The 18,336-nt window shown below is 44.3% G+C and overlaps 2 protein-coding genes across 4 annotated transcripts in view; one reads left to right on the plus strand and one right to left on the minus strand.

The window, feature by feature from the left end:
- LOC133379489 (17-beta-hydroxysteroid dehydrogenase type 6-like) lies at positions 1-13,248 on the plus strand. 2 transcript variants are annotated; one of them, XM_061614882.1, is made up of 5 exons: positions 1-284; positions 4,270-4,581; positions 6,498-6,756; positions 7,359-7,522; positions 10,277-13,248. In XM_061614882.1, exons 2-5 carry the CDS (start codon positions 4,275-4,277, stop codon positions 10,495-10,497), a joined length of 951 nt encoding a protein of 316 aa, XP_061470866.1. In that variant the 5' UTR covers positions 1-284; positions 4,270-4,274; the 3' UTR covers positions 10,498-13,248. The 2 variants fall into 2 exon arrangements, with proteins under 2 accessions (XP_061470866.1, XP_061470867.1); XM_061614883.1 differs by lacking the exon at positions 1-284 and adding an exon at positions 1,392-1,472.
- LOC133379488 (17-beta-hydroxysteroid dehydrogenase type 6-like) overlaps positions 8,211-18,336 on the minus strand; it is a 26,213-nt gene continuing 16,087 nt past the window's right edge. Inside the window, exon 5 of one of the 2 annotated variants that reach the window (XM_061614880.1) lies at positions 8,211-10,101. In XM_061614880.1, the coding sequence (XP_061470864.1) occupies positions 10,045-10,101 (57 nt within the window). In that variant the 3' untranslated portion in view covers positions 8,211-10,044. The remainder of the gene's footprint in view (positions 10,102-18,336) is intronic. The other variant, XM_061614881.1, reaches the window with a different exon arrangement.

The raw sequence follows: 18,336 nt of genomic DNA on the forward strand, positions 1-18,336 counted from the left end.
TAAGGGCCAGGCTTGTCTGAAGCGTACTTGCCAAGTCAGGAGTCCAGATGTGAGGTCAGTAGAGGTCCGGGATCAAGTGCCAAGGGGTCAGTCCGAAAGAGGGTGCCAGGAAACTAGGAACACACAAGCCATGCCTGACGTTGCAGTCAGCAACAAGCTGCAGCCAAGCAGGTGTGCCTTATAAAGAGCAAGGTTGACAGCAGGTGTGAGTCCTCAGCGTTTGGGCCTTAAGGAGACAGGCCTGCCTCTCTTCTGCCTGACCTTCTGCTGTCTACGTTCTGCAGGTGAGGGGGGGAGTATCCTGTTCACTGTCTGTGTCTGGCTGCAGGGACTCTGCTGTATCTGGGGTGCTCTGCAGCTGAGGGGGAGAAGGAGCTGGATTCTCAGGAGGCTCCTCCATGTCTCCTTCTGAGTCTGCTGCTCCTGGGTCTGCTGCTGTTACTCCCGAGTTGTCCTCATCTGAGGAGTCCTCTGACGGGGCCATGACACCGAGCTAGACAGACTAACAATCTGATTCAGTCTAAGGCAGCTTCCTATGTTCTCTTATGAAATCTGCAAATGGAATGCACATTATAGAGTGTGCCATTTTGGGAACTTCCTCATTTTGGTTTTCCTAATATATGGGAAAAATGCATGATTGGGAAAAATGGGAATTATTTTTATGTTCCGTTGATCTATAGCACTTTCCGCAAAGTTATGTGATCTTTTTTGCTTACTTCCTCTCTAGACTATATTCTTCTCGTTATAAATGTTGGTATACACATACACATGTGTTTAAATGCCATTATGCTAAATGTGCCACCTGAAGTGCCATGGCTGAATTTTAATTTTTTTAAATAACTTTTGTGTGGTTAATCCCTCTGCCCTGCTAATGCGGTCTGATCAAAAAACAGTTAAAAACCCCTCTGGTGGCTATTAAAAATAAATAAAAACCCAGAACCTTTTTTTATTACCATCATGACTACTTCAGTTCTAAATATACGTAAAACCTTGCACAAAGTCAGGACAGTGATGTTCTGAAATATTAGAGGGCAAAACTGGAGGAAGAAAGCAGACCAAGTCTTTTCCTTGAAAGATTTGCCGATAACATTTACAGGGACATTTTGATCATCAGCTCCATCCCATGCACGGTGACACTGATATGGTGCCATTTAGCCTTGTGGAGTAAATGGGAATAATTGCCCCAGGGGAGCGGATATGCCTTGGAGGAGATGCCAGCCAGCCAACTACACGTCTCTGGTGTTTCCCTGGCAAGTGATTCCAGAGGACTGAAGTAGGGAGGGAAATTGTTAGACTAAGTCCCAGGTGGTTATCTATGAAACCCAATACTTTGGACTTTCAGTTTGGTAAAGAACTTGGTGGCAGCTTTCCAGAGCCTCTGTATACATTCTGGGGTGGGGTGAGGGAAGAGTTTTCTGTTCATTAATAGATCTACTCTTCTGGTTGCAGACTGACAAGAGTTGAGTTCTGAGGTAAGCAAAGCCTTGCTTTCTGCTTGGAAAATGGGAGTGCTTCTAGATGCAGGTTTAAGATTGCAAATGGGTTGCTCAGATTAACAGAGCTTGGAAAAGTTACTTTTTTGAACTACAACTCCCATCAGCCCAATCCAGTTGCCATGCTGGCTGGGGCTGATGGGAGTTGTAGTTCAAAAAAGTAACTTTGCCAAGCTCTGCTCAGATATTGCTAATGGGTCATTGGTAACAGGTTTATTTTAATATAGGATTTTTCATGGAAAGGGTACATCTGGATTAAATGGGGGGGGGAATACAGAATGGTATTATGATGCCAGCAATGATCTGTGGATGCTACAAAAAAACTTGCATGCGTGAGCAAGACCAATCCCACAATAAACACCCGTCCTGCAGTATCCAGGGTATCTTTAAAAGAAGGTAGTGGCTTGAATTCTAGCTAACCCTTTTCAAGGGAAGTGTTAAGTTTTATGTGTGCGCATGTATTGCAGTGAAGTGCAGAAATAACTGGTCTGTTCAGACTGGTGGTTGAAAGAATAAATAAAGTTTATTGCTACAAAGAGGTAAAGTCATACATGCTGAAGCATGTAGTTGTCCAGGGTTTCAGATCAGGAATCTTTCCCAGCCCTACCTGGAGACGCCAGGGATTGAACCTGGGACCTTCTCTATGCCAAGTAGATGCTGGACCAATGAGCTACGACCCTTCCCATAGGGCCTTGTACTGCCTGGAAAAGCTCTGCTGGATGGCAGAGTGAGAATGCAGTGGAAGCAGGAAAGTATTTTGTTGTCTTCACTGCCACTGAGTAAGTCTGATAATAAGTCCTTGTGACGATCCCACCTTTGGCTCCACCGGTCAGGTTCCCACCTGCTTATGGCTACCGCCTTTCGCTAGGCACCACCTCAGGACACCACCAGTCAGGATCGTCGTTTTAATTTTTTTCTCACTCTGCTCTAGCACAGATCTCTCAAGATTCCACTGCTAGGCAGCACCACCAGCCACTCACTGTAAACAATATTGCTAGAGACTTCACCTTAGTCTCCCTATGGCTTGTTACTTTGTGTCTGGGTGCCCTTGCTGTCCACAACCCTTGTGTATATTTGTCTATAAAGCATACAGTCCTGGGTTGCTCTGGATACTTGATGATGCTACAATTTCTTCCTTCACCGCTGCCACCGTTAGATACAGTTTCCCTTCAGCCTTGGTAATTACCCTGCCCTCCCTTCTGGTCTGTATATCCCCAGGCAAGGATCAGGCTTTTGGTAAACCAATAAAAGTATTTATTTGATAACACCAGGAAATAACAAGATTACTTTAGGAATGTTTAACAAGCGTATGGTTTCATATAGTGTCACTCTTATGTTTCCAGTTATATATATTCTGTCCAAATATCAGCCTAATAGAATCCAAACCTCCCTCAGAACTCTGTCAACTCAATCCCAACTGCCTCCCACTTCAACTCCTTTCCAATCACTCTCCTCTCAACTCCCCCAACCAACCTCCTCACCTCAACTGTCATCCTCTCATTTATACCTTCAGCCATTCAAACCCTCAGCCAATAATCATCCAACATTCTCCCGCATTCTAGCCCATGTACTCCCCCCTCTTACTCAATTAACTTACCATATATCCCTGTATAAACCTGCACTTACCATATTTACAGTTTTTAACATATAAGGACATCACAGCCCTCACTCGTGTTTGGTTGCATTCATCTGGAGTTTTTCTCCACTTGTGTTCAAGCTGTCTCCCTGCTTGTTCCATTGCCCTAAGCTCCAGTGTACAAATCAGAATGAATGCTCTGCCAATCAACTGCCAACGTTGTGTAACCTCCCTGCAAACTTTGTGCAGACAAATTGGGATGAATGCTCAGTAAACAAATTGCCTAAAGGTAACCCAGGAGAAAGTGTTTCAAAGTTCTTTTATCATTAAACATTGACTTCTAGATGTCACCATGAAAAATTCATTAGCTCTGCCAAAGAAAGGAAGAGAATGGAAGAAGGGGAAGAGCAACGCCTGCAAGAAGCAACAAACTTTAGAGGAGGAATCAGCAGAGGGAAGAATAGCTTGCCTTTCTGTCTGTCCCCCCTCCACCTGTTCAGGCCACTTGTAACATGTGTTGGTGCTTTCCTCTCAATACTATTTTCATTGCAGGCGCGCGTGGGGGGGGGGACTCCACTGGAGTGGATGGGAGTTTTTCCCCCTGTACAAATTGGAGTAGGGAACTTGCGTGTGAAAGAGGATGAATGGCTGATGGATACATGGATTGGATTGCACTTGTATGTAAGTGTGAATGGGTGGCTGGGATGGTGGGTGTATGTGCAAGAGAGTGGAGTAGTCACACCCACTATGCCTTTAGCCCTATCCACACTGGTATGCGACCTTCTGCCTTTGAACAGATGTAGATCTAGATGGGGGATGGTCCCCCCACGCCTGATCTATTGTATGTCCTTTCTGAAACCTACCTTATCTTTTATAATGTTGCAATACTAAGCTTAATAAAGTACCTTTGTTAATTTCAACAGAGCAGTGCTGGTTTATTCTAGTCCATATTACAAGCAGAGAGGTAAACTCAGGAAAAATTGCAATGAACTGCAGGGCAGGCATGATAAGCATGGCTTCATGAGCCATTGCCCTTACATTGTTTCTTAACCCTTTGGGTGCTGCAAACCACTTTCCCAAGAGTACATTGCTGCCTGATAATGTCAGACTGAGAATAAGTGAAGGAAATTAAACCTGGAATGCAGAAAAACAAAACAAAATTCCTGCATTTTGCTTTGTCTTTTTTTTTTTAATACACAGCAAGCATGTGTCTCTATCTGGTAGTCCTGCTGTACTTTGTGATCCGATGGTACCGGGAGAGACAGATGGTGGAGAATGTCAGAGAGAAGTACGTCTTCATCACTGGCTGTGACTCTGGCTTTGGGAACCAGCTTGCCAGGCAGTTGGATGCCCGGGGCCTGAGGGTGCTGGCGGCTTGCCTCACGCAGAAGGGGGCAGAGCAGCTGGAGAAGGCCACATCGGAGCGGTTGCAAACCACTATTTTGGATGTCACCAGCGTGGAGAGCGTTGTAGCAGCAACCACGTGGGTGAAAGGGTGTGTGAGAGATAAAGGTAAAGTGCCCAGCTTTCTCCAGTTTTTTCAAGGGCTTGCAACTCTGGGCTTGAAGATGGGGCATGTTGCAAAGGGCAGTATTTCTTCAGCTATATAAAAAGAGTCATCCTTCTAAATGTACTAGGCCCTCTGAAATCCCCACTCCACACCCCTGCAATACAAGAACACTCTTTCTTTCCCTCTGGCCTGGTTCCTAGGGTTGCCATCTGGCTGGAAAATCCAGCTTGATCCACTCGTGTGTTTAAACACATTTTGGTATGCTGGAAGGGGCAGGTGAAGTTTTTCGCAGCATGGGAATTATTGTCAGCAAATACCGCATGTCAAGGTGCTATTAAAGATACAGGAAAGAAACTGTGTGTATTTTTTTTAAAAGCAACCCTACTTGCTCCTATACTTTCCCTCTACCATTTCATTGCCAGCTTTAGTAGAATTATCATGTTTGCCTAACTAAGGCTCTGTGTCTTTCGTAGAATGACATGCAGAAATGAAAAAGGTGCAGCTTTCCCACCATGAACAAGCATTCATGGGGGAAGATGCCTGAATTTCTGCTTGCCATGCTGTTGATAAAGGACAGGGCGGGGAGGTGGGGGCTCGTAACCATAAACCTGAGGAAGCTGAGTCCATAGCAGTCAGGGATTTTTGTACCTACTTTTTCCCTTCAGGAATTTCAAGATGGTCATGATGACTAGGGTGACCAGAAGCCAAAGAGGACAAGACGCCAATTCTTTACTTTCAATTAGGTGTCATCCCAAAATCTGTCCTGAAATTTCTTGAAAGTTTTCTTCCCCTGTGAAAGAGGTTTCCTTTTTTTTATCCCCTCGTCAGTCTCTGGACCCTTTAGAGTTTCTGTGGGTTTTGAGCCTGTCTTATCATTGCGTGGTGGCCAAGGTGTTGGTGTCGTGTTTTTCTTTCCAGTAAACCCTGGGTGGGGAACCTCTTTCAGGCTAAGGGCCGCTTTCCCTTCTAGGCAACCTTCCAAGGGCCACATGTCAGTGGTGTGTGGGGCAAAAGTGGGCAGTGCAATTAACGTAAATGTTACCATTTTATAATAGGCTTGTTTCTACACACGCTCACAAACCCCTCTGTATCCTCCATCCAGACAAGGAGGAGGTATTATCAGAGTTCAGATCCATATTCCAGCCAGGCAGAAATGGGGTACAAAGCAGGGCCAGCGAGGATTGTAGCCTTGTGGGGGAGTGGCCTGTGGAGAGTTCTGAGAGCCAGATAGAAAGGTTTGGAGGGCCGCATTTGGCCTCCAGGCCTGAGATTCCCCACCCTGCAGTAAACATTTCTCTAGCACTCTGCACCTTCCCTGGCTGTCCCCACTTCCTGATATGAAGAAGACCAAAAGGAGAAGGCTGCAGAGTGCAGGTCACTGGGGAGATGATTTGCAGAACAAAAGAAAGGACATTCACAAACACCTCTCAGCCACTTCAAAAAAGGAAGGTAAGTTCAGCGAAAACCCTGCACCCCACCCATGAGAATTTCACCAAGCTTTCCCCTCCCCTTTGATAATGTCCTCTTTTCTAGAGTTATTAATGGCACAGGAATCACCAGGCAAGCCGTGGCCTAGGCCTAATCTTCTGGAAAAGCCCTGAAGGCTTATTACCAATAAGCCAGGGTTGGGGAACTTCCAGAGGTTGTTATACTCCCATCACCCTTGACCACTGGACATGATGGCTGGAGTTGATGGGAGTTGATATGCAACCTCCTCCTTCATCCCTGACCTGCAAAGTCTTGCTAATGCAAACTTTTCGGAACTCCCAGCTCAACACACTATTTTGTTGTAAGAATAAAATTATTCCTTCTCGTACTTTACTAGTTTTTCCCATATCTGCTCAGTCTGGGCTGGTGTTCAGTATCACTCAGTTTTATATACTTACTCATATGCTTACTTGCTGCCTCTTCTCCACAGGGCTCTGGGGCTTGGTAAACAACGCAGGTGTTGTGGAATCTGTAGTCCCCAATGAGTGGCTGACCAAAGATGACTTCATAAAAGTGCTAAATGTCAACCTGATTGGACTGATTGATGTGACGCTGCACATGTTGCCCCTGGTAAAAAAGGCCAGGGGAAGGATAGTTAACGTGGCCAGCATCCTGGGTCGATTGTCTTTTTTAGGTGGAGGCTACTGTCCATCTAAGTATGGGGTGGAGGCTTTTTCTGACTCTCTCAGGTAAATTATCACTTCCAACATCAGAGTCATCAAAATGCAAAGAATTACTAAATGTCTCAGGTCCAGATCAAGGGGGGAAAGTAGTAATCAGTTTTGAGCTTTGCTGGCTATGATCCCCCCTCCCTCCGCACACACATATAGTTAGGACAGGAAAGTTGAACATTTTTTCTTTTCTTTAAAATTAGTAAAAAAAATAGGTTTTTTTTTGCTAAGCAGTGTAATTTCTTTTGCAGTATATTTGGATGGAAATTATGTGTACCTCTCTTCATTGAGTTAACCTCATCACTGGAATGTGAGAGAGTTTTCTATGGACCTTGCCACAGGTCCTTGACTATCCAAGTAGGCTGCAGTTCTGAAGCCAAAGGGCTGCCCAGTGCTCACTAGTATCTGGGTTGTGATGTCCCATGCTGTTCATAATCACCCACCCTCACTACCAAATTCATCCTTATCCACTATTCTCTTTAATTGCCAGATCCAGATTCAAACTAAATTAAATATCCTATCTAATATAACTGTAGTCTACTAGTGGACAGGCACCTCTTTTGCAATAGCAACTTGTGTGAACTTCTTACACTGACCAGTCATCCATTGCTTCTTTCTAGGCGTGAGCTCCGCCCCTTTGGGGTGAAAATAGCCATAGTGGAGCCGGGCTATTTCCGAACGAATATGACTTGTATCCAGACCAGCCTGGAAAGCCTGGAGAGGCAATGGGTCAACACTCCACAGAAAGTCAAAGATAGCTATGGCCAGACCTATTTTGACAGCTGTGAGTCCTTTATATAGTCTGATAGGGGGAGAATGAAGATAGTGGGGGGATTTACTGATTGGCAGGAGCTAGGAGGATCTGCCCATTTGTTTTGCCTTTGAGATAAGACACTGATGGGGAACCCAGCCCTCCTGATGTTGGTGGACTCCACTGTATGTGGATTGAAATCTCCGCCCTGCTTGCAAAAGAGGGTGCAAATTTGCATACACTTTGTGTCATCTGCAAATCTGCATCCATTTTGGTAGGTGGGGTAGAGGGCCGCAAAATAAATCAGGGGCCACATGCGAGCAATAAGACAGAATGTCAACACATGAAGCTTCTCCCATAATTGTATTTCCATACTAGAAAAGGCTTAATGTGTTGAATTTCTGGCAGCCACACAGTTGTTAAAGGCACAAGAGCCTTGCTTTCCCTCAGTGCCAGCCATGGAAAAGTTCAAGTTTCATGAGTTCAGTCAGAGGTTTCTTGAGGTGCAAACCAGTTATGTTACTGTTGCTTATGTTACTATTAGTCTTTCATCAGTATATTTCAAGTTGGTTATACTACATTCAGTGCAAGGCATGGTAGTTTTGAGGGTCAAGGTGTGTTGGGTCAACAGCAAACAAGGTTCAGATGCCATGCTTGGATAAATTAAGAATTAAATTGTTAAAAAGCAAGCAGTTTGTTCCAAGAACATTTGTTGTAGTTATTTATTATACATACCTCATAATAACTATAGCAACGTTATCAGAACAGGTTAAACAGCCACGCTTTTCACTTTGTTTTTGAGCAAAAAAGGATTTGAGCCTTCTACATGAATATACCCATATTACCAGCAGCAACAACTCATCCCCAGGAGACCTTCTATTTCACCCCCTGGGAAGCATTAATCCCCCCACCCTTCATGTTGCTGCCACAATCCAATTAACAGCCCCTCTTACTACATTTTCCAAAAAAACCACAAAACCGCCCCCCCCCAAGCTAGCGGACAACAACACTAGACTCTACTGTAGCGTTGTCACACACTACCCCAGTGGTGAGGAACCTTTGGCCCAAGGGTCTAATTCGGCCTCTGCATTTGGCCCATGAGGCCCATTGTTGGCAAACCATGCCCACCTGTTTATGCCAGGCACCATATTATTTCATGTGCAGAGATCTATTATCTCCAGTGTATGCACCCTTATGTTCAATCTCTGCACTAAGCACCATAGTGTTAAGATCAGAGATAAGCCTCTGATGGCTCTTTTACAATAAACTATCAAAAATCAGGCAGATTTCTCTTATCTCTGACCACCACAGCACTAAGATCGGAGATAAGCCACTGGTTCATTCAGAAGGTAGAGAGGCCTCTGTGTGCTCTTTGATGGTTAAAGGCATCAGCAGGACCACAGCCAAGATCAGAGATAAGCCTCGGCCTGCTCCTGTGGCTTAAACTTTGAGTCACCTGATGTCATATGATGTCATGTGAAGGACAGTTAGGTGGTGTCACCCACCTTCAAAAATTCCCGGAAGGGTGAGCCAGTTCTCATTCTGGCCTTCTGGCTGAGAAATGTTCCCCATCCCTACACTACTGCCTTGCAGTCCCCCCAACTCTTAGTGTAGCAACACTGAGATACTTTATAGGGCTAATGTAACCCACTCTCTCTCAGCCAAAATATCTACTCCCCTGCAATATAAATACATTAATGATGGATTTTATTTTCATTTGCAGGGCAATTTTTAAAAAAAATCATTTACATATCCAGAAATTTTTGCATAAAATTAAACCAAGTTAGAAAAAACATGAATTTCTGTCTTTGCTGCTTACTTTTGTGGGAATGTGTTATTTCACAATCACAGCTACACTAAAATCTTGCATTTCTCAGTTATTTTCTGTGAGCAACAATCACTTTTCTAAGACAATAAAAGCTTCAAAATAAAGTTGGACTCTCCTCCAAAGTGAATCTGATTGTCCTTCGCCATTGTCTGAATCTTAAGAGAATGCTCTAGTGTGACTCATGCACCAAGAACCCCAAAATTACTTCTTGGGTCATCTTGAAGCCATTTATTGGGTCTTCTGTTGGGCTTGCACTACTCTAAAATTTTTCGCTAGTAGTCATCAATCACAGCTCTGACTTCACTCATTGGCTAAAATTTCTGAAAGGTGGGGGGAGGCTAATACCTCGCAAAGCAATAGTGTTGAATAATACTTGCACATTTTACTTCAAAGCATTAGTTCTAAAGGGGGTAGATATTTTTCAAAAATGAAAATGCAGAGTCTGGGTTCCCTGCTGGCTCTGGGCCCAGTAAAGTCGTACCCCTCTCCCCTCGTTGGCCCTGATCACTTGTAAGAATTGCCTCTAAGCATAGGAGAGGTAGACAGGCCTTATTCTGCCACAGCCAGGTGTACTGGCCCTTGACAAATTCCTGTTGCCTGTCTCTACGACTTATGGCAAAGGTTGGCCACTCACCGTTTCCATCTTCCAGTTTCAAAAACTACTTATCACTTTAAAAAAAAAAAAGTGTTCTGCTTTCTCCCTTGGATTTGGAAAAGTCCCAGCTGCTTATTCATTCTTTGGTTTCTTGAATAAAATGGACTTTTCCGAATTCAGAATGTTCTCCTGAAAAAAAAAAGACATTTGAGTGATAAGCACCAGTTGTTACTGTTGATGCAAAAACTGTTAATACACTACCCTTGGTTATACCATGATCTGTTTTATTTCCTGTTATTTATTTGTGTTTGGACAACAAATCTCCTCTTAGAACTCTCCCTTTTTTCCCTTTTCTTTTTTTCAGTTTACAAAATGATGAAAGAGAACCTCACCACTCGGTGCAGCACTAACCTCTACCTGGTCACAGACTGCATGGAGCACGCCTTGACATCCCAGCACCCCCGTACACGTTATTCTGGTGGCTGGGATGCCCAGTTCTTCTACATTCCTCTCTCTTACTTGCCCACGGCATTAGCGGATTTGGTGCTGACCTGGTCTTGGCCCAAACCTGCTCAGGCTGTGTAAAGAAGGTGAAATGGAAAAGGTCATGTTTGGGGGAAGGAGGTTGTGTATAGGGGGGAAGAGAGAAAGAAGGGACAGGGTGGCGAGGTGAAAAACACGACAGATGAGGCTCCTGCACTTCTAATAGTTGTGTAGAAGAGGGGACTTTAGCTGGTGTGGTGCGCATGATAAGCTGCACATGCTACAATGCCCTCTCCTACATAACTATTAGAGGCGAAGGAGCCCTGTCCTCTTTTGCTTCTGGCCACAGGGATACAGTTGCCACATCTCACACCAGACACAGCAAGCTTTTACCTTTTCAAGATGCTGATGCAGGGGTACCTGCTCAGTGTGAGAGTTTCCTGTTGGTTACCCCAAGCAGGGATATCATGTCAGGCTTTAGTGGATGGGAAAGATTCACAGCAAGGTTCAAAGGCTTGCTCTTAAAGTTTAAAGTTACAATCCTGTACCCACTTATCTGGGAGTAAAGCCTCATTGGGACTTAACGTTTGAGTAGACATACACAGACTTGCAGTGTAACTTTGCAAAAGGACCACCACAGCATATTTTAAAAGACTACTTTTCCATTTTATGTTCTGTTGTAAGCAGGGGCACAGATTCTCTTGCAGAATGATCACATGAGATTTAAAATGCAGGTGTGAGGGATAGGTAACTGTTCCCCACCTTCCTCTTTAAATAGGGCTCCAAAAAATTCTGAGGAAATATGAGTGAACAAAAGCTCCACTTTTCTCAGTTTTAACTCCAGTACTTGAACGATAGGCTCCATGGAGAAATGAAGTTTGGTTCACATTTAAACTCCCTAATCTGCATTTGCTAAAACAATATGCAAACTGAAATACAGCTATTCTTTGAGATTTTCTCATTTCTGAATGTTGCGATGCAGTTCTCCAGCCACTTAAATTTCAAAAAAATGTGTACGTTAGAGGAAAGTATGCATCAAAATGCATGTTAGTGAAAATAACATACACAAATTCATTATATTAGAGACATTTGTTTGTAAAAATGTTTATCTGGAGAAATTCACACTAATTGATGAATTTTGATGAGATTTTTTATTTAAAAGATCAAAAACAAATTGTTGCAGAATTGTGAAGGACTGAACTTAAAGATTAGATAAATGAGAAACTGAGAGCAACATCAATTGATATTTGTCCATCCCTATCTCTAGGCATGACATTTCCCCCCTTCTGAAACACACTCTACCTTACTAGCTAAATTTCAGGTAGAAATTCAACAGGTGTGACTCTCCCCTAGCCTGGAAATGCACTGAACATGGCACCTATTAATGTTCCATCTGCTGTGTTAAAGACACATGGCCTCTTTTCTTCTATAAGCAGTGCTTGAAAGTGTGTTTTGGGGAGGGGGGGAGCCTCAGGTGTATCCTTCAACTTCTCAGTTGTGTCTTTTGAGTTCTGTGAGACAAGGCTATCTGTCATCGTTGAGCTCAGTGGCGTCAGTTACGAAAGAGATGCTGCTTTCTAGTTCAGTTGTTTATAATAGGCAAATAAAATTAGGTCTTAGTCTGCACATTTTTCTATCCTTCGAATTTCTAATAATAAATAATTATTGTTTTCTGGTCAGCTGGCAACTCTGTCTTCTCCTGGCAATGTTTGCTGGCTACACCCACAGCATACATACAGTGCTGTGATGTGGCACCTGTGGCCCTTCAGAGATTGCTGGGCTTCAGCTCCCATCATCCCTGACCATTGGCCATGCTGGCTAGGGCTGATGGAAGATGGGAATCCAACAACATCTGGAGGGCCGCAGGTACCCCATCGCTGTTAACATAATCAGCTAAGCGAGTTGGTCACCTTTGTTCCCATGCTTTCTTTCATCTACTTGATCGTTGCCACAACACTGTCCATGCTGGTGATATCTAGGAGGGTCATTTTCAACTGCTCCAGTGTGTTTTTCTCTAGCTGCTCTGCCCCCATCTGAATGAGACAGGTTGCCAACACCAGCCCTGGGTATCCAGCTGCCTGGCAAGCTGGTTCCTAAAGCCAAAGTCTCAGCTAGTGATGAAGACATATTTCTCCATCAGGTTCTCCTCCATCTGTCTCTTCCGGTACCATTGGTGAAGGAGGTAAAGCCTCAACATGGCAGCCAAATAGAGCCATATGGCTAAAAGCTACAAGAAAATAGCCTGTTGCCTTCCTTCTCTGATAATGGGTCTTAAGTAGGGATGGAATCCTCTCCTTTTTTATTTTCCATTTTTAAGTGTGACTTTTCAAGTGCATTGCAGAGCAGATTAAGGTAGATGATCAAGTCAGTGTCTTCCCACCTGCTGCTGAAAATCAACACCCCATTCCCCCCCTTCTGCTTTCTGTCAGTTACAATCTATACTTCACTGACATCAGTGAAAGGGAATACACATTTGAAGAGCTGACCTACAAAGTTGATCAATAAAAGTATCACACTGTTGATGATTTCAAAACAAATTAATACTGATATGTAATAACACTGTTCCCTTTGGTTCAGTCCTTTTTATATTTATTAGGATACACCTCTAAAACATCAATATTAAGAATGATAATTTTATCAATATTTCATTGTAATTTTCAATATTTCCTTTGACATTTCCTTTCAAAATATTGATATTAATATTTTTGGGAGGAAAAAATGTATTGGTATAAGCAGCGGATAGTGGACAAAGAATGAACTTGAAACGATACCGGCCTCGTAGAACATTGCTATTTTGCATGTAGGATTCAACTGCATACTTGGCAAATTCAGGTTGTGTAATTAAAACAGATTTTGTGCTCTTGTGCAACAAACCTTATCCTCTCCTTTCCATTAGAATTTTTGTTAAGGAAACTGAGTTATGGCTGGGTCCATACATATATATTTTTCTGTGTTCTGTTACTGTGACTAGAGGTAGGTTAAGGGAACTGTGGAACTGGGCGAGGGACAGGGACATCAAAGATCTTGCCCCCTTTGCTATTTATTTATTTATTTATTTATTTTTAAAACTTATATACCGCCCGACTAGCAATAGCTCTCTGGGCGGTGAACATAAATACAATAAAATACAGGAAAATACAAAAGCATCACAATCTAAAATCAAATTTCACAATCTAAAAACTGCATAACTAAGATCAAATTACAAACATTACCATCATTAAACAAAAAAATAAAATGCCTCGGAGAAGAGAAAGGTTTTAACTTGGCACCGAAAGGATGATAGGGTCGGCGCCAAGCGCACCTCCTCAGGGAGACTATCCCATAGTTCGGGAGCCACCACTGAGAAGGCCCTTGATCTTGTCACCACCCTCCGGGCCTCCCTAAGGGTCGGGACCCGGAGGAGGGCCTTCGTAGCAGACCGTAGTGTACGAGCCGGTTCATAACGGGAGAGGCGTTCTGACAGATATCGTGGTCCCGCGCCGTATAAGGCTTTGTAGGTTAATACCAACACTTTGAATCTGGCCTGGAAGCGTACTGGAAGCCAGTGCAAGCGGGCCAGAACAGGTGTTATATGGTTCGATCGCTTCGTTGTTGTTAGCAGTCTGGCCGCCGCATTTTGCACCAGCTGTAGCTTCCGAACCGTCTTCAGAGGTAGCCCTACGTAGAGCGCATTACAGTAATCCAAATGTGAGGTTACCAGAGCATGTACTACTGATGTAAGATCCTCCTTAGTCAGGTAGGGACGTAGCTGGGCTACCAACCGAAGTTGGTAGAACGCATTCCGTGCCACTGAGGCTACATGAGCCTCAAGTGATAGGGAAGAGTCTAGAACGACTCCCAGACTACGAACCTGTTCCTTTAGGGGGAGTGTAACCCTGTCCAGGACAGGATATGTATCCACCATCTGATTGGAGAAACCATCCACCAACAGCATCTCAGTCTTATCAGGATTGAGTCTCAGTTTGTTAGTTCTCATCCAGTCCATTGTCGCGTCCAGGCAACGGTTCAGCACATTGACTGCCTCACCTGAAGAGGATGAAAAGGAGAAGTAGAGCTGCGTGTCATCAGTGTACTGGTGACAACGCACTCCAAAGCTCCTGATGACCGCACCCAACGGCTTCATATAGATGTTAAAAAGCATGGGAGACAAAACCGAACCCTGCGGGACCCCACATTGGAGTGCCCATGGTGTCGAGCAATGTTCCCCAAGCACTATCTTCTGGAGACGGCCCGCCAAGTAGGAGCGGAACCACTGCCACGCAGTGCCTCCAACTCCCAACTCCACAAGCCTCTCCAGAAGGATACCATGGTCGATGGTATCAAAAGCCGCTGAGAGATCAAGGAGAATCAACAGAGTTACACTCCCTCTGTCTCTTTCCCGGCATAGGTCATCAAACAGGGCGACCAAGGCCGTCTCAGTGCCAAAACCAGGCCTGAAACCCGATTGAAATGGATCTAGATAATCGGTTTCATCCAATAGTGCCTGGAGCTGGTCAGCAACCACTCGTTCCAAGATCTTGCCCAGGAATGGAACGTTCGCCACTGGTCTGTAGCTGCTGAAATCCTCTGGGTCCAGGGAAGGCTTTTTCAGGAGTGGTCTCACTGCTGCCTCTTTCAGACAACCGGGGACCACTCCCTCTCGCAAGGAGGCATTTATCACTTCCTTGGCCCAGCCAACTGTTCCCTCCTTGCTAGTTTTTATTAGCCAAGAGGGGCAAGGATTTAGTACCGAAGTGGTTGCACGTACCTGTCCAAGCACTTTGTCCACGTCCTCGAACTGAACCGACTGAAACTCATCCAACAAAACATGATAAGACTGTGCTCCAGACACCTCACTAGGGTTAACTGCTATAAAATGAGAGTCTAGGTCCCGACGGATGCGTAAGATCTTATGCTATATTTCTGAGGATATCGGTAGCTGACTGCCTGGTCTGGTGTTGTTAAATGCCAGGTTTGTCCAGAACACGAAGCATCTATCATCCACAATTTGATATTGGATGAGGGGACTGTCCTAGCATGCATACCTGAGACTTGAGTGGATGAGCTTACTGGCACTATGCAACCTGACTGTCTCTGCCTGGGAACTCGATGCACCATTCCAGGACAGAGGGGCAGGGAGTGGGGGTCATGACTGTCCATAAAAATTCCATATCGTTCACCAGGAAAATGATCCACACTATGTCTGGGTTTGAGGGATTGTTTGTGGCGTTGGGCCAGATAGACAGAACAGGGATGTTGTTGAGTACTCTCCACCCCAATGCACTTCAGCCTCCCTAAATGAGCTGGTGGATGTAGTCTCAGATATGGTGTTGGAGAACCCCTTCATTGTAACATTGGGATAATTCAGTATCTATGCCAAGACTGCCTCCAATGGGCTGGCTGTGAACGTCATCACCTCTAGGACAACCATTAGGCTGTCTCAGTATACCTCTCGTCCAATACATGTGGCCAGATATATCCTGGACTTTGACTTTGCCACAGAGTGGATTAGTAATATTCCATTGTGAATTAATTGTCATGGATAGATCATTCTGTGGTGAGGCTTGGACTGAATGTGGCTACTCCACTCTGTAGAGGTGGGGGACCCATTGAGATGGTCCGCCCTCAGAGACTTGTGGAATCCTCTGGGGGGATTTTCCAACTGACATGGCTGGTGCTCCTAATGAGGCTCTTGTCACACTGTGGAATGGTGGCATGTATAGAACCATCGACACGATTGCTCCTGAGTGCCCTCGCCATTGTTGTGGAGCATGTAGGTTGCTTTGGTACTTTAGTGACCTGCGTGCAATGAAATAGAGTCAGCAGCTCGAGTTCAGATGGCGTAAATCTTGGTCAGAACCTAACTGAACATGGGTGAGATTGTGTTGCCATATCTTCACCTGCATTGCATCTACGAGTAGTCATCTAGTACAGCTTTCTTGAGAGATAAATGGACTTTGTCATCTGGCCAAGAGAGCATTGCCCTAACACCTTTGGCAACCTGCTGTGACAATGTTGCAAGTCGCTTTAAGGACAAAATCCCTCGGATTCAGACAGAGCTGGACACCACAGTTAGAGTAAGCCTGTCGTATCCCACTGCAATCTCTCTGCCTTAAGCAAGAAGAGATACATTCCTCCTCACACACTACAGCTACGAAATACCTCTGCTTATCATGTTCAGGCAACGGGTATCCACAACCCCTCTGGTTCTTTTTGCCCTGAAAGACCCCAGCTATCGATTGCTTCCCTAAAACCTGTTGCTGCTTCTCTCCCTTGGGTACGTTCTGCTGCCACCATAAATTACTGTTTCAACCTTTGTTTATCTTTTGCCAACATATCAGTTCTTTGTAATGGCTAGCGAAGAACCAGGCATGTGTTTAAACCAAACATCTATTCAACAGAAGTAATAAATGTGAACAAGAACACTTAAAACTCAGATTTTCTAAGTGTGTGGTTACAGATTAAAATTCCTTACCTTCCTATAAATTAACACTCACTGAAATTTTCCTCCAATACTGTATAGGTAAACCGTGCCTCTCTGCCCTCTACTATCCTCCCAAATCAACCCACCTGAGAGTAGGCCAAGGCCCACTGGTTGGTCCTGGTCTACAGTTTGAGAAATGCTGTGTGATGTTCCACACTTTTATGTTAAAAAATTGTATGCATTTGTATTATGTTATTTATGGTAAGTGGGTTTTATTAGAATGTTTAAGGTAAGTGGTGAGTGTTGGGAGGGGAGACTGACTGAGATGAACTGTTGGTGCAGGGCAGGCTGGTTTTTGATTGGCTGAGTGAATGGGGCTTGAGAGTTTTGTGTTTGAGTGTTTGGCAGTTGAATGACAGGGTTTTGACTTGGAAGGAAGAGGATGCTGGGAAGAGTGGTTGTAGTGTGGGTAGTTAGGCAGGGCGTTATTATTGGTGTTAATAGAGCAATTTAATGAGTGTACTTCATCCAGAAGTAAAGAACGATTATTTGTAACCACATGCTTAAAAACCTGAGCACAAAATAATCTTATTCATATTCAAAATTGTTAATTAATTAAATCCCTTGGTTCAAAACACGCCTGGTTGTTTGGCCAGCTGCTCTAATACATATATTGATATAAACATAAACAAGGGTTGTGAAACAGTATCAAATAGTGGCAGTGAAAATAACCTCAGAGAACAATAGCAGGTTAAGGAACCAAACCCATAGCTGTGATCTTAAGAAAGGATACAAAGAGGCACGGGGTGGGTGGGGGTGACGCCTGCCTATAAATTTGGTGGATGTAGCCAGGGCTGAGGAAATAAAGCAGTATTGGTATATAAAAGTATATTTGGGGAGAAATAAATAACGTGCCCCCTCATCTGCTACTACAGAAAAGGAGGAGGTTGTGGTGGGTGAAGAGAAAGGTGAAGGCATGGCACGCTGCTCTAAAGAACGAGAAGCACCTGATAACCTAGATTAGCACTGCAGTCATGAGAGAGCCCATGATTTCTCTTTTCTAATGTCTAAAACTGCTCAGCGTCTGTAGGCACCAACTGACCCAAATTTACCATTGGGGCCACTTGAAGTTTGCAAAGTTACATCCTCTAGAACCTGGCAGGAATGGGAGGGAAGAATTCCTCCAGGATCCAATAACGAACACTTTGCTTCCCCCCCCCCATGTACTCCCTCACGTCAGAATTCAAAAGCCAGAATTTGACTGGGGGTTTAGCAGCTGTGTAAAGTCATCATTTTCATTTCAAAATCAACACCACCATCCCACCCCAAGTGAACCCCATTCTTGTAAAGGCCTTTGCCCAGAACACGGCCTGAATGCATAGACATTTGTAGTATTGAGCCGGCTGGAGGTTACTATTACTAGCCTAACGTTGACATAAAGGAAGATCTCCTAGTTTCAGTTGGTGCAAGACAGAGCAAAGGCTTCCTCTCCTTTTTCCAATTGTTCCCTTCTCTGCCGCTGCAGTTTGTGAAGGAGA

This window comes from Rhineura floridana, chromosome 3 (assembly GCF_030035675.1).
Source record: "Rhineura floridana isolate rRhiFlo1 chromosome 3, rRhiFlo1.hap2, whole genome shotgun sequence".
Classification (NCBI taxonomy): Eukaryota; Metazoa; Chordata; class Lepidosauria; order Squamata; family Rhineuridae; genus Rhineura; species Rhineura floridana.